General features: G+C 36.7%; 1 protein-coding gene across 2 annotated transcripts in view; it reads left to right on the top strand.

The window, feature by feature from the left end:
• The window catches only part of MEGF10 (multiple EGF like domains 10), an 88,554-nt gene that overhangs the window by 24,020 nt on the left and 51,515 nt on the right, over nucleotides 1-13,019 (top strand). For both annotated transcript variants that reach the window (XM_050986887.1, XM_050986886.1), the window contains exon 5: nucleotides 3,509-3,601. In XM_050986887.1, coding sequence (XP_050842844.1) covers nucleotides 3,509-3,601 — 93 coding nt within the window. The remainder of the gene's footprint in view (nucleotides 1-3,508; nucleotides 3,602-13,019) is intronic.

Raw genomic sequence — 13,019 nt, 5'->3', positions numbered from 1 at the left:
AGGAAATTGTATTTTAATTTTAAATCCCACATTATATGCAGTCAGTACTTGGACTGTTTGTAAGAGTGTAGATATTTTGTTACTAAGTACTAATTCACTTTAACTAAAAAATGTGCTTTTGTGCTATCCTCACGAAACTCCTCTTTATAGAGGATATAAATAATGCACAAATTTCTCACCTCTGTCTTCACTATTGCCAGCACCTCTGGAGAGCAGTAGGTGGACCTCAAGTTTTTATTTTACTCTTATGTTTAGACCTGATGCACTTTCTGAGATAAACTACATGCAGTTTTTATATGCAGATACAAAGGCAGAACAGTAATTCTGTAAAGTTCTATTAAGGAGCTTAGTCCTGGCAGCTCCACCCCAGGACAAGTGATTGACTAAATTTCTTATTTATTCCAAAGAATTTCCTGCCATTTGTCTGCTACTATCAGTGGCAATCCCTGGTAGATTTGGCATATGAATACTAGGCTTAGCTACACACTAGAAACTTTTTCCAAAAGTGCAGTTTTAGGGTTTTTTTAAGCATATTTCTGAAAAGGAAGATTTCAAAGGTTTTAAGACATCTTCTAGCAACTTCTAGTGGCTTTCTTGAATTTGGACTTACAAGCAAAGGTTGATTGTTCCTGGTAGCTAGAACATTTACATCACTTAGTTTCTAACATTGTAGTACATTTCAAAGAACCTTAATGGAGAACTATGCCTGTTTTACCTGCCATGAATTTCCTCAAAACATGAAAGAGAAAATGTACCATCTATCTTAAGGTATAATTGGATATCACTCACTTTACTAGCAAATAGCCATCAAGCACAGGAAAAAAAGGATCAAACAAGGGATATGTTCTAGCATACAATGTAAAAGTTAAGGATTTATTTGAAAAAAACATGTTTATAATGTAGTTTAATAGATAATTTATTTTTTCCCGTGACAAATGCTTGTTTCAATTAATTTGGAGGAAGTTGGAGTTAAATCTTGCAGTCATTTAATTTATGTGCATAATTACATCCTAAGTGTTTCAATTTTATGTTAACTGGTTTATGGCTGGCTTTTCAAAGTGTTAAAGAAACAGATCCTAAAATGCATGCATAAACTTACATGAAAGATAAAAATACATTTTTTCAAGTTTTAACATCAGAAAATGAAGGCAAGAGTGTAGAAAAGATCTTGAAAAAAACAATAAGGCACAAAAAAAAAAGGGCAAATAAGATGTAAAAGCCAACATCAAGAGTAAACCCAGATTGTTTTTCATACAATAACTGAGCTTTTTCTTGAAAAAAAAGAAGACATGGCGATTGGTGCCAGGGAGTTTTTGGTGCTTCTTCACACTGGTCAGTAAAAAAAGAAAACTCTTCATGTTAAGTTTTTCACCTGTACCTGCATACAAGTATTTTTTTTTTTTATGTCTTTTCAGCTTCTTCTAGATTATTTTTATGTTGTCCTCACCTCTTTGTGGCTCTGTGTAGTAAATTTTGGTTCTCTCATCCCTGTGTCCACTGCAATATTTTTTTTTTTTGCATGTGCTGTCTCTTAGAGATGTAGGATTCACTTGCCAAGAATCAGTTAGCCCTGAAGGTGTCTGGAGAATAATTTCTTTTTGGTAGAGAATAGGTTTTTATGTATATCCAGAATGTGGATCCGTGTTCTGAGCGTGGCATGAGGGGCAGTGCAAGGAGGTCGGTCTGGTTTCTTGCAACTTCTTTATTTTTCTGTTCTGCTCCAGCTGCCTCACAGAAGACGTGGTGGAGCGTTGCCTTATTGTACTTTAGGCTCAGTGCTCAGAAATTTGGGCTGAGCATGTTTGCATTCCCTGGGTTATTCCTACAAGTGCTCACACTCCATGTTTACGGTGACCTGCTGTTGCCTCACAGCTTGCTGGCAAGGTTTTTCACACATTTCATTTGTGAAGAGCCTCAGTGCCCAAGGCAGGACTAACTAGGAAGGAATCTTCAAAGATACAAGTGATCCACGTCAAGTTACAAGACTAATGGAAAATTGTGATGTATTATTTAAACTCAGTCTTTCCATAACACATAAATAGGCAACAACGCTCTGTGTTAATGCCTTGCTTCATCAAATGTTTAAAAATTATTATGCTCCCTGTTGATTTCTAATAAATATCATTTTAATGTACATCTGAAAAGTAGCTTGTTAGAAATAGTTGAGAATAAGAACTAAGGGCTGTAAAAATAAGCAGTTAATGGCTGGGATCCCATATAATAAAAAAATTTTTATTTTATTGATCTTCGTGTGCTTTTTCTTTTTCTTGGACCCACTAAATGTAAAGATGACCAATGTGCTTTGTCATCTTTAATTGAGAAAAACCCAGAACATCTGCAAGTGTTTTACCTAAATACCTAATTACTCTTAGAACATTTTCAGTCGTTCAGAACCAGTGATTCACATGTAGCTTCATTAACTTCTTTGTCTTTTTCCCCTTGATAGCTTTATATTCATTTGTATATCAGTCAGATTTAGTTTCTCTGGACATGTTGGTACAAAGAAAAATCTTATTCTGTGCACATTTTCTAATTTTCTTGTTGTTTAGAGTAGAAGGAAATTATTACAGCGCATATATTTTGGAAAATTAGGGGTACTTTGTGATTAATATGATGACCGCAAATTGTTGCTGGTCAGAGGTTTTTCCTCTTGGGTGTATTATAGTCATTGATATTCTGGATATCAAAGTCATTTCAGTTTTTTCTTAGATGTTTCAAACAAAAGGTCTGTTTCAAAGTAAGACTTACCTTAGAAACATGTTTGCAAATCATAAAAAAAAAAAAATTAATTTTTTTAAGTAAAAAAATTTAATTTTTTTTAAGTAAATTTAAGTGCACCCTGTTTAGCACTTAGAATAAAGGTTGCAGTGATTCATAAGGTTTATATGTCATGCTTTACTTGAATCACTGTCACAGTTTTTGTTCTTCAATTAAACTGTTCAATCATTTGGTGAAGTTGATACTAAAATATTGGTGTGTTGCAAATCATATTTTATCCATGCTGTTGCAAAAGAGCATTTCTTAGGATGCCTGCTGAAGTTCCCCTCTTTTTTCTTGGCATGAGGGTTTGCTGCGAAGAGTCACAGGATGGTTGAGGTTGGAAGGGACCTGTGGAAGTCATCCCATCCAAGTTTCAGGCAGGGCCAGCCAGAGCCTCTTGCCCAGGACCATGGTCAGATGGGTTTCCAGCCTGTATCATATTTTTGACTCTTTTTTCATTAAATGTGGACAATTTCCTCTGAAGTATTTGAGTAATACTAACACATTTTTAGCTGGATTCTTCAAACTTAGGAGAAATGGAAGACATTGAAGTGAAATATAATTTTAATAGGTGCCACCAAATACACTGGTATTTATTTTGCTTTTAAGAGGTACTTGAGTCACTAAGAACTGGGTTAGGGCTATTTATTTATTTATTTATTTTTATTTATATTTAGAGTATTTTAAAGAATATTTTTCCTAGTGGTAGGAGTTCTGTAATTGTTCTTTTTGTTCCCTTCTCTGACAGCTCACTGTGCTGATAAATGTGTCCATGGCCGTTGTATTGCTCCCAACACCTGTCAGTGTGAGCCTGGCTGGGGAGGACCCAACTGCTCCAGTGGTGAGTTTTCACCTGCTTCTGCCTGTCTTGTACTCTTTCCATGGTATTGTCCTCTCTTTTGGACAGATAATCATCAGTTCTGTGCTTGGGCTTCTGCTCTCTGATCAGGGCTTTTTTCTCAGTTATCAGGTTACTCTGTGTAACCTGATTTTTCTTCATTTACTTGCAAACACTGTTCCCACATAGCAGCACTAATGAGCTTTTTTTTCTTTTTTTTTTTTTTTTTTTTTGTGCTCAGAGACATGCAGATTGCACAGTATCTGGAGTAAAGACATAATTTTATTTTACATGTAAGAAAATCTCACCGGTTTTATTTTACTAATGTGTGAAGCTTGATGGTGCCAGGTCACATTTGAAAGCTATGAGGAAAGCCTTCCTAGCAACTCTGTCCTCCTTATTCACTCTGACACTGACTCAACCATTTTTCCCTTCATTCTTCACTCCCTGAACTCTCAATGTCTTTCCATTGTTCTCTGGTCAAATTTTTCCCACTTTCTTCTCCTTTCCCTTTGCATGTACAGGAGATGAGGAAAGTAGAATTGTGCAGAACACAAATAATTATCTTTTCTTCCCTTTGGCTGAAGTACAGTTTCTCAGAGTAATTTTCCAATTTATTATAATTCTTTATTTATTCCAGCCTTGTGGCTATCTTTTTAAAGTCTTTAAAAATGTATTTTTGATGCTAATATAAAACCACATATTTTGGTGGTTTTATATTAGCACATATATATTGTTACACTCAAGTTCAAGGTGGATCTCTGCTAGTGAATGTCCAGTTGAAAGAAATGTATTTTAGCCAACAATAAAAACAACTGTATTTACAAGTTAAAGTACCTTGTAAATCTCTAACAAACAAATTGCAAAGATATTACAGTGCTAATTTACTTAGTACGTGATTCCTATAAAATTAACAACTCCCATGATCTTTCTTTAAAATAAACGGAAATGTTCCTAAATTTTCAAACATGTTGCTATCATAATTCATCTGGAACTGATCTGTTGTTCCAGCAGCATATTTGTTGGCATGAGGAAGAATTTAACTATTTTAAAACTAACTACTACGTTTGTTGTGTAGTTTTTGTGTATGCTTACATGGGATTCATACATAGCTCCAAAGAAACACCCAAGTTTTGCATAAGGCATAAAACTGAAAGAGCCATTGTTCTTTCACAACAGAGTGTTGCTGCAAGACTGGTCTTAATCTAATGTACTGAATTGTCAAAATAAATTGTCAAAACATGCTATCTTTCTTTCTGAAAACCTTATGCATTAAGCTCTTCTGTAACTAATCAAACATGCAGAAGAAATGTGAATCATTAGACAGCACAGATTGCAAAAATACTGTTATTTACTGAGATTTTTCAAGCCTGAAAGTGTGCTTTAGATGAGACAGGAATCTCTAAATCTGCCTTTGGAAATAATCCTTCCTCTCACAGGATTTCTGTCTGGTATAATTCATTGTGAGTACACATGCAGCTCTGTTCCTCTCCTTCTTCCTCAGCTGGTTCCCTTTTGTGTATCTTTGAACAGTGACCTCTGGAGAGGCTGGTGAGCCTCTAAAGGCTCCTGGGTGACCTTAGGGCTACCTGGAACTGGCAGAATTTGTTTGGGATTACTGGTGTAGCCATAGGAGAAGAGGGGTAGGCTGAGGAGGGGGATATTTCTGTGCATGTGCTACAGGAGCATTTTTTCTGGGATTTATCCCCTTCTGCACGGACAAACCTCAGAAAGTTGCTGATTTCACTCATTTGTCCTTCTGAGCTTGAGAGCTGACATTTGCTGCTCTCTGTCCATGATTTCCTTATCTGAAGAGCAGCAGCACAGGTCAAACTGAATTGAGGAATAGTGGATGGTGTTGGAAGTAACAGAAAGTGAGAGGGGCTTGGCTTTGTGAGCTTTCTTATTGCATGCCCTACGTAAAAGATTTTGATGCTCTGTCTTCAGTTGTGTTTTCTGCATGATCCCCAACTTGGTTTTAGTTTTAGTCACAGAAAGGTACCATGATACAAAATAAAGATCTGCGCTTTTTTAAATAATATTTTTATAGCAAGTTATTAATTCAGTAGGAATATATGCATATTGCCCTACTGTAATAATGTCCATCAAATAATCATTTTCATTACTTAACTGAATGGTGGAACCATATTTGAAAGACAGGCCACTGTCTTTGTAAAGCAGAGGTTCAGGGATTTTATGGCTGCTGATGACCAGATAAAAATGCCCTGACTCAAAAGTAGATATTTTCCTCAAAGGATGAGGTATTAGGCCAACTTCCAGATGGAGTTGTCTGTTCATTTTCATGGATTCACACATATGGGAAGGAACTGTTCCACCTCGGGACCAAACATTTTGTAAAACTGCAGAACTAAACATTTTCTTCCAAATTGCTGTCCTATCTCTATTGGAATTGTTTATTCTCCTTACAAAGGAATTTTATCTGCAGGTATCTGAGAACAGATTTAGTCCTGTTACAGCATCTGCCAGCCCCCAAACTGATTTTTATCTGTTGTTTCTCAGGAGGGAATAAATTTTTTGGGTGACTCCCATTTCCTTTTGTAGCAAATATTACCTCCTTGCCAATTCCTGCATGGTTTAGGTTAGTGGCTGCCCTCAGTTTAGGGAAAGGAGGCCTAAGATTTCACCAGAGTGCTGAGACTGTCTTTTTTCAGTGCTTAATTCTAACTCAGACTATAACTCTGCTCCTCACCACATCCTCTGCTTTTCTGAAAAAATTACATCCCAGCTGAGTGGGAAACAGGATTGGATCTAGTCTTTAGCAAGGAAAATCTGAGTTGTGGCTTAGCAGTTTTGTTACTTAAATAATATTTCCTAGGGGAACATTTCCTGCACAATGTGTAATTTTTCTTCAGGTGTTTTCTTTTTGTTAAATTGAATAGAGTGTACTAGGCAGTGTTTGCTTGCAGTGAAAGTCAGTGTGAGGTGGGTCAAGAAAGTGATGATAATGTGGATGTATCTGAGAGGAAACACCCTTTGAATCAAGAGATCACTCCTTTGCAGAACATTGCATTCTGGTGGGAGAGATGGCAGTCATGCAAAACAATTTATTCTAATAAAGATTTATTGACTGAACACAATAGTCAGGACAAGGGAGTGGACAGAAGATGTGTTGAGTGAGAGAAGCAAGTGAATCAGCTATAATCCATAAGCTGTCAGTTCCCCTTTGAAGAAATACTTTGGAATTCTAGGAATATAAATTGGACAGTTCTTGGCTAGGGATAAGTGCAATATTAATAAAAGTGCACAGAGTGCTAAATATAGGTTAAACAAACAGATTTTATTGAAGAACAAACAAACTGACACAATTTTTCCCTCCCAAACTAAATTACTGTTTTATCAAATTTTTAACTGGCATGTGTCAGATTAGGTTGTTTTTAAAAGTGCTTTTGAGTACAGGTTGAGAATAGTCTTCTCTAGAACTTGTGCTAATAGTTCAATTATTGCTAATGTCTGTGTAGATGATCAAACCCTATTGTACTTTTGTAATTTATGTTTTCTGCTCACACTCCTACAACACTACTTTATCTCTATTTATAAATGATATTTATTTATATTATTTCTTTATGCTATTATTTATATTTATATTATTATCTATATTATAATGGATAATACATGGACCTGACTGTCAGTTTTGATTGAGTGTGCAGTTCAGTGGGTGTCCTGTCCACAACCAGGACATTCACGTTGTTTTACTTCTCGTGCCTAGCAGTCCGCAGATAATTCCTTTAAAATCAATAGGACACTTTCTGGATAAGCTGGAGCAGAGGCAAAAATCAATATTGCACTGACTAGTCTGAAATGGTTATATCCTTGTGATCCCCCACAGCTGGCATGAGTGGTAAAGCAAAAAAGGGAGTGACATGTCTTTGGTTTATTCACCAAACAATGTTGGTGAATATGGGAGTGGGATTCTTCCGTTTTTATTGTGCTGAAGTAATCTTGATATTTGTTTGAATCACTGGGTTTTAATTTGTAATTTGATTCTGTTGGTGATTAGCAGAGCTTTATTGGGACTATAGTCTGAAGTCATGGGAGTAGAAAAAGAGGCATGAAGACATAATTTGTCTCCAGGGTTTTGTAAAGCATGAGAAGAAAATTGGATTTCTCCTTAATACATTAAGCTGCAGGTCTGAGGCTTGCACCTCAGAGAAACCTTTACCTTTAAATGGGTGTTATTAAGGTGACTTTTAAACTACAGTAGCTCTGCTACTATCAGATTTCCTTCACAGCTGTGGGTGTTTTGTAAAGTTCACAAATTCTGTGAAAATCTCGCTGTTTTCTTCATGGGACTTGGCAGATGCAGGCCATGGCAGAAACTGGATCCCTTGGCACTGCTTTGTGTGAGACACTCACGTGAGCCACGGGCAGTGCCAGTTTCCCAGTGCAGCCCTGGATTTCCTTTAACCCTGCAGAGGTGGAAGTGTGACTTTCCCAGTGAGACAGCCCCCATGGAACCTGCCTGGAAACACCTTGCACACTTTGATGGCACAGAGTCCTCCTAAACTGAGTTTTTTCTGGGCCAGGGCATTGTTTCCCTTTCTTTTTTCTTCTTCTTCTTTTTTTTTTTTTTTTTTTGAATAATGCAGCTTGCAAGATATGCTTAGGGGGTTAGCTGATCCCTGAGTTTTCCAGTCCATCCAGCAGGCTGCAGAAATAAGTTCTGGTTTTAACCACATCCTTGCGTTAGGAAGGCTTGGTTCCCAGAACTGGGGAGCTGGTAAACACACAGGCAAAACTGCAGAGTGTGCTGGCAGACAGCTATTTTACTTTTATGGAAAATGTAGAGATATAGCTTGTTCAAGTAATGCAGAACTGCTCCCAGCCCAGCTCCCAAACAAAAGAGCCAGCAGGTCTTAAACAATCTTAAATTTAACCTGTTCGTATTTAATGGGTCTTCCTGATGTTCACTGCCCGTAATTCTTCTATAATTATTGCTGCTGTAACTTCCCTGACTGACTTCTCCTCAGTTTTTCCAGCTGAACACTTCATTTTCCCCTTTAAGGAGGCTGAATGTCTTTGAGTTGAGAAACTAACCCACGAGCAAGTCAGACGAGGTGCAAATAGGAAAAACAGATATTAATGGAAGTTGCCATCACCTTCATTCTTAAGTCACTGCAGTGTCACTGTGGTAGGTGGCATCAAAATTTCCAGGTCTACATAGCACCTCTGCTTGTCTTGAGGTTTACTACAACTATGCAGTTGAAATAATAAATTCTTGTGGTTAATATATCTTTGGTGCTTTGAATCATTTCGGTTTGGAAGTCCTATGGAAATTAATAGATTTTATGGCCATGTGTCAGAATGTTGCTTAATTACAGCAACAAGCAAAAGTAGAAACAAAAAAATTGCTTTATACAGAGTTATTACATTTACTTATATTGAGATTTACTTAAAGGAGGGCATTCCAGTAAATGGTGATAGTTTTATTGCTTTATAAATTTTTTTTGGACTAGAGAAACTTTTCATTCCTGCTTTTCACCGTTTTGGAAACCCGGTCATTTGTACTGTTTGCCTAAGCTGATTTTTTGAAAGACTAAGGTCTGTGCTGCTTTTTTTTTTTTTCCCCGACTAACAGTGCCTAAATATTTTTAGTGCTGATTTCATTTCAATCTGCCTTATATATTGGCGGGCTTATATATTTTCAGTGGCTCACTTAGTAGGTTTTCAAAGATGTGAGGGATACCATTTGTAGCCAATTAAAAAGAAAAATTAAGATGACCTTCAAGTCCTTAAAAAAAAAAAAAAAAAAAAGGAAAAAAAAACGTAACTTGTGGTTCTACAAGGATGTCTGTGAAAAATCAGGTCATGGGAAGGATGTAGTAAAAGCAGATTCTTAAAATTTTTCCTATAATAACAATTATTTTTAACAGGTTTTATCTCAGTAACATGATAAAATGAACACCAGCAACCATCTGTGTGTGTTTTCCTTATCAATTATCCATCCTTGTGTTCTGCTGTCCGAAGCACTTTAAAGAGTCTTGAAAATTTATGGCATGTGAAAGGCATATAGTTCCAGTCTTTCATAAGATCTAAAAAACACATTTTCATTGTTCTTCCAGTTCACGGATCAAAAGGCTTTTATAAAGTAAACAAGAAAAAACCCTGAATTAAGTTTAAGCTTAGCGTTTTGAATAAAAATCCTTTCTTATACACAAAACAAAAAGTAACAATGAAAAATGTGCCACAGGCTAAAAGGCCTACAGTATAACAAATGCAATCAGAGAGAAACAAAGGACTGAAAGAAAATTCCAGATCCAATAGAAATGGCATTCTGAGGGGAAAAAAAAATTCCATGCATTTTTGTGTCTGGGATGTAGGTAAAGTAAGTCTTTTACTAAAAGACATTGCTATTTTATAATTATTATGAGTGATTCTCTGAAGGAAGAAAGAGGTTTTTTTATTAATATGCATGTGCCACTTTGAGATGACTAGAGCAGAGCAAAACAAAAACTACATGGAGAATAATCCATGGTTTTATGAAATAACACATTGAGGGTTTTCTACAGGATGTTTTTATTCTAGTTTTCAGAGTAGCTGGCTTTGTTTCCTGGCTTTTTTGACTCATCTCTGAAGTTTCTGTTTGCCATGTTCCACATTTGCTGTCCAGGCTGACAGACAGGCTGATGTCACCAGGGCCTTAATACATCTTGTCAAATTTAAAACACACTTTGAGTATTTATAGCTTTCAAAATCAGCAGAAATTTACTTTTACTTGGATTAAATTCCAGTTGGGGGAATTATTACCTGTTTCCTACCCTGCAAAATTATCCTAAGGGAAACAAGTGCAATCCATTTAGATCTGCAGATGGAAAGAGCAGAGAGTAGTTCCAAAAACACTCTCCAAACTTCCCTGTAGGTGTGATGTGAGTATAGATCAGTGATAATATCCATATTTTTGTCATTTTTTTGCTTAGAAAATCGACGGATTTCCCTTCTGTTGACTCTTGGAAGTCATACCTTGGGACATGTCCAGGGATTAGCCATCTTGTTTGTAGTAACAGCAGTCAGTGGAGTACTCCTTTGGATAAATCAAAGTTTTCTCAATATTGTCCTTTTTTTACTTGCACTGTCTATGGTTGGCCATAGGGAAGGAAAGGGAAAGGGAAAGGAAAGGAAAGACGGGGAAAGATATTGAAGCTATGGGCAGCTTCACTTTCTTTTACTTGCTGAAGCAAGGGAAATCACCTTTCACTTACTAAAGGCTGTAATTGCTTGAAACTTTCTTAGAAACTGTGTTGGGAGTTTTGAGGGCAGGGAGATATGTATATATGCTAGTGTTAGGTTATTTTAAATTTATACTTCACAATATTGCATTGCAAGGGAGGGAGTATTTACTCCCTGCTGTCTGTGGTAGGGAGTTTTGTTTTCAGTTTTTTTAAAAGACCATAAAAATACATAAGCCTAATGAAGTGATAAGAATCTCCTCTGTTTTCAAACAGTGGTATGTATTTCCAGGAACACACTGCAATGTGTCTTGCAGAAAGATGGGTAAGATAGACTAAAATCTCATTTAGTTGTCTTGGTACTACATATGAGACACCTGCAAGAAACTGACAGCAAGGACTGTAAATCTTAGTTTTGCTGTAGTTCTTCTCCCTCCCCAATGGCACAAAAAGAAGTAATCTTTAAAATAGCATTGCAATAAACATTGTCTGACTTGAGTATGAAGTTATAAGGGAAATTGTGGCATAGTTAAAAGGTAGTTGCAAGTTAGAGTTTCTAAGGAGGTCTTCTGAACTGCTCTTTGTCTTGTTCTGATAGCCTTATTTGTTTATTATAGGTCAGCCTTTAGAGAAGTGCAGAGTTTTAGGTGATCAAGGTGGGTTTGCCAGGAATGAACTGGGAATTGTTTGCAATTTTTTTTCTTGCCCTTTAATGAAATAAACATTTTTAAAAACGCAGGAAAAAAACTTACATGCATGTGACCATATTTAGTTAAAAGTGCTTTTTGTTTATGGAGAACAATAAAGTAGTTGCCAAATTCTACCCATGTGTTCCAGATTGTTAGAAAAAATCATTAAAAAGATAAATTAAAATATCAGAGCTCCCACCACCCCAGTTTGTAAATTACAAAACCTGTTTGCACAAAACCAATTTAGCCCAGCACAATAACCATGTGCATTACAGTTATTTTACAAGGAAATCATATGCTATACAGGAAAACTTTACATCTTCAAGGATGCTACAAAAGGCCCCAAATTGGTAGCAGTTTCCATCACAGTTTTCAATTTCTTCTCAAAGGTGGTTCTTTTACCATTGACTCCTTAAGCTTCTCCCTGTTTCTCGAGTCATTTGGCCCTCAGTGTCAGCAAGAATTTTTATTATGGGAGACATGCATAGTCTTAGAGATTCTTACCACAGTGCTCATGTTAAATAGAGTTTATGCAATGCTGTTATTCCAATTCCTGCTTTTGCTCAACAAAGCAGAGAGCAAAGTTCTCCTTCCTGTGTCAGTGGCATTGTGTGATGAGCACAGTGCATACTGTGGTGACAAAAAAGATATTCCCAGATGAGTAATAAAAGGAAAAGATTATAGGAAGATGTGACATTAATACCACAGTGTTAAAAGTGGTGTTTATGTGTATTTTGTTTTTTCCCCTAGAGCAAAAGGTGAAGGCAGAAAAGACCCTGTGAATCTGATACAACAGCTGACAGGGAGATTTACTAATTCATTTGTTTAAAATGTAAGAAAACCTGAGGGTGAATATAATGTGTGAAAGGCAAAGAGGGCCTTTTGTAAAGAAGGTGTTCTAAGACAGAGCAACAATAAGCCAATTCTCTAGGATCAACAGAGAAAATTAATACTGGTTTCCTGGCTGGGTTTGGCACCTCTGAGTGGTTCAGACTTTGATTGGGGCTGAGATGCACCATCCTTGTGCTGAAACCATTCTGAACATTCTCTTGTCTCTGTGCATTGCTCCCCCTTCCCATTGTGCTGAGAGAGATGGTATCACAGCTCTGGATCTGTGCAGAAAATCAGTGTTTGAGGATTTTGCAGGTGCCTGCTTGTGGTGTGTGCCCTGTGCATGTGTGCCTGTGACCTGGGTGCAGACAGCACAGCAGCTCATTAAACTCCTGCTGACACTCTGTAATGTGGCAGTAGTCATTAACTAACTCCAAGGATATCCCATTCCACCAAATTAGCAGGTATGTGTGACTTCCAGCCTAGTTTTCTCAGTGTTTGAATCCTAGAACTAGTCGGATGTAATAATTGTATAAAAGTAATCCAAACTCACCACAGGAAATATTTCTACCCTTTGCCTTCTTTTCTAGTAGCAAACTGAGCATCAGTTTCTGACAAATCACTCTGATTTCCTATGGAGATTTTTATTGATGATCAGTCAGGGGAAATAGATGTAAAATACATGATTTATCCATCTTGCTCAGTATTATTATTTAT

Source organism: Serinus canaria, chromosome Z (genome assembly GCF_022539315.1).
Source record: "Serinus canaria isolate serCan28SL12 chromosome Z, serCan2020, whole genome shotgun sequence".
In the NCBI taxonomy this organism is placed as follows: Eukaryota; Metazoa; Chordata; class Aves; order Passeriformes; family Fringillidae; genus Serinus; species Serinus canaria.
Note: the sequence above shows the minus strand (reverse complement) of the source record. Positions and strands in the feature narration are given on the sequence as shown.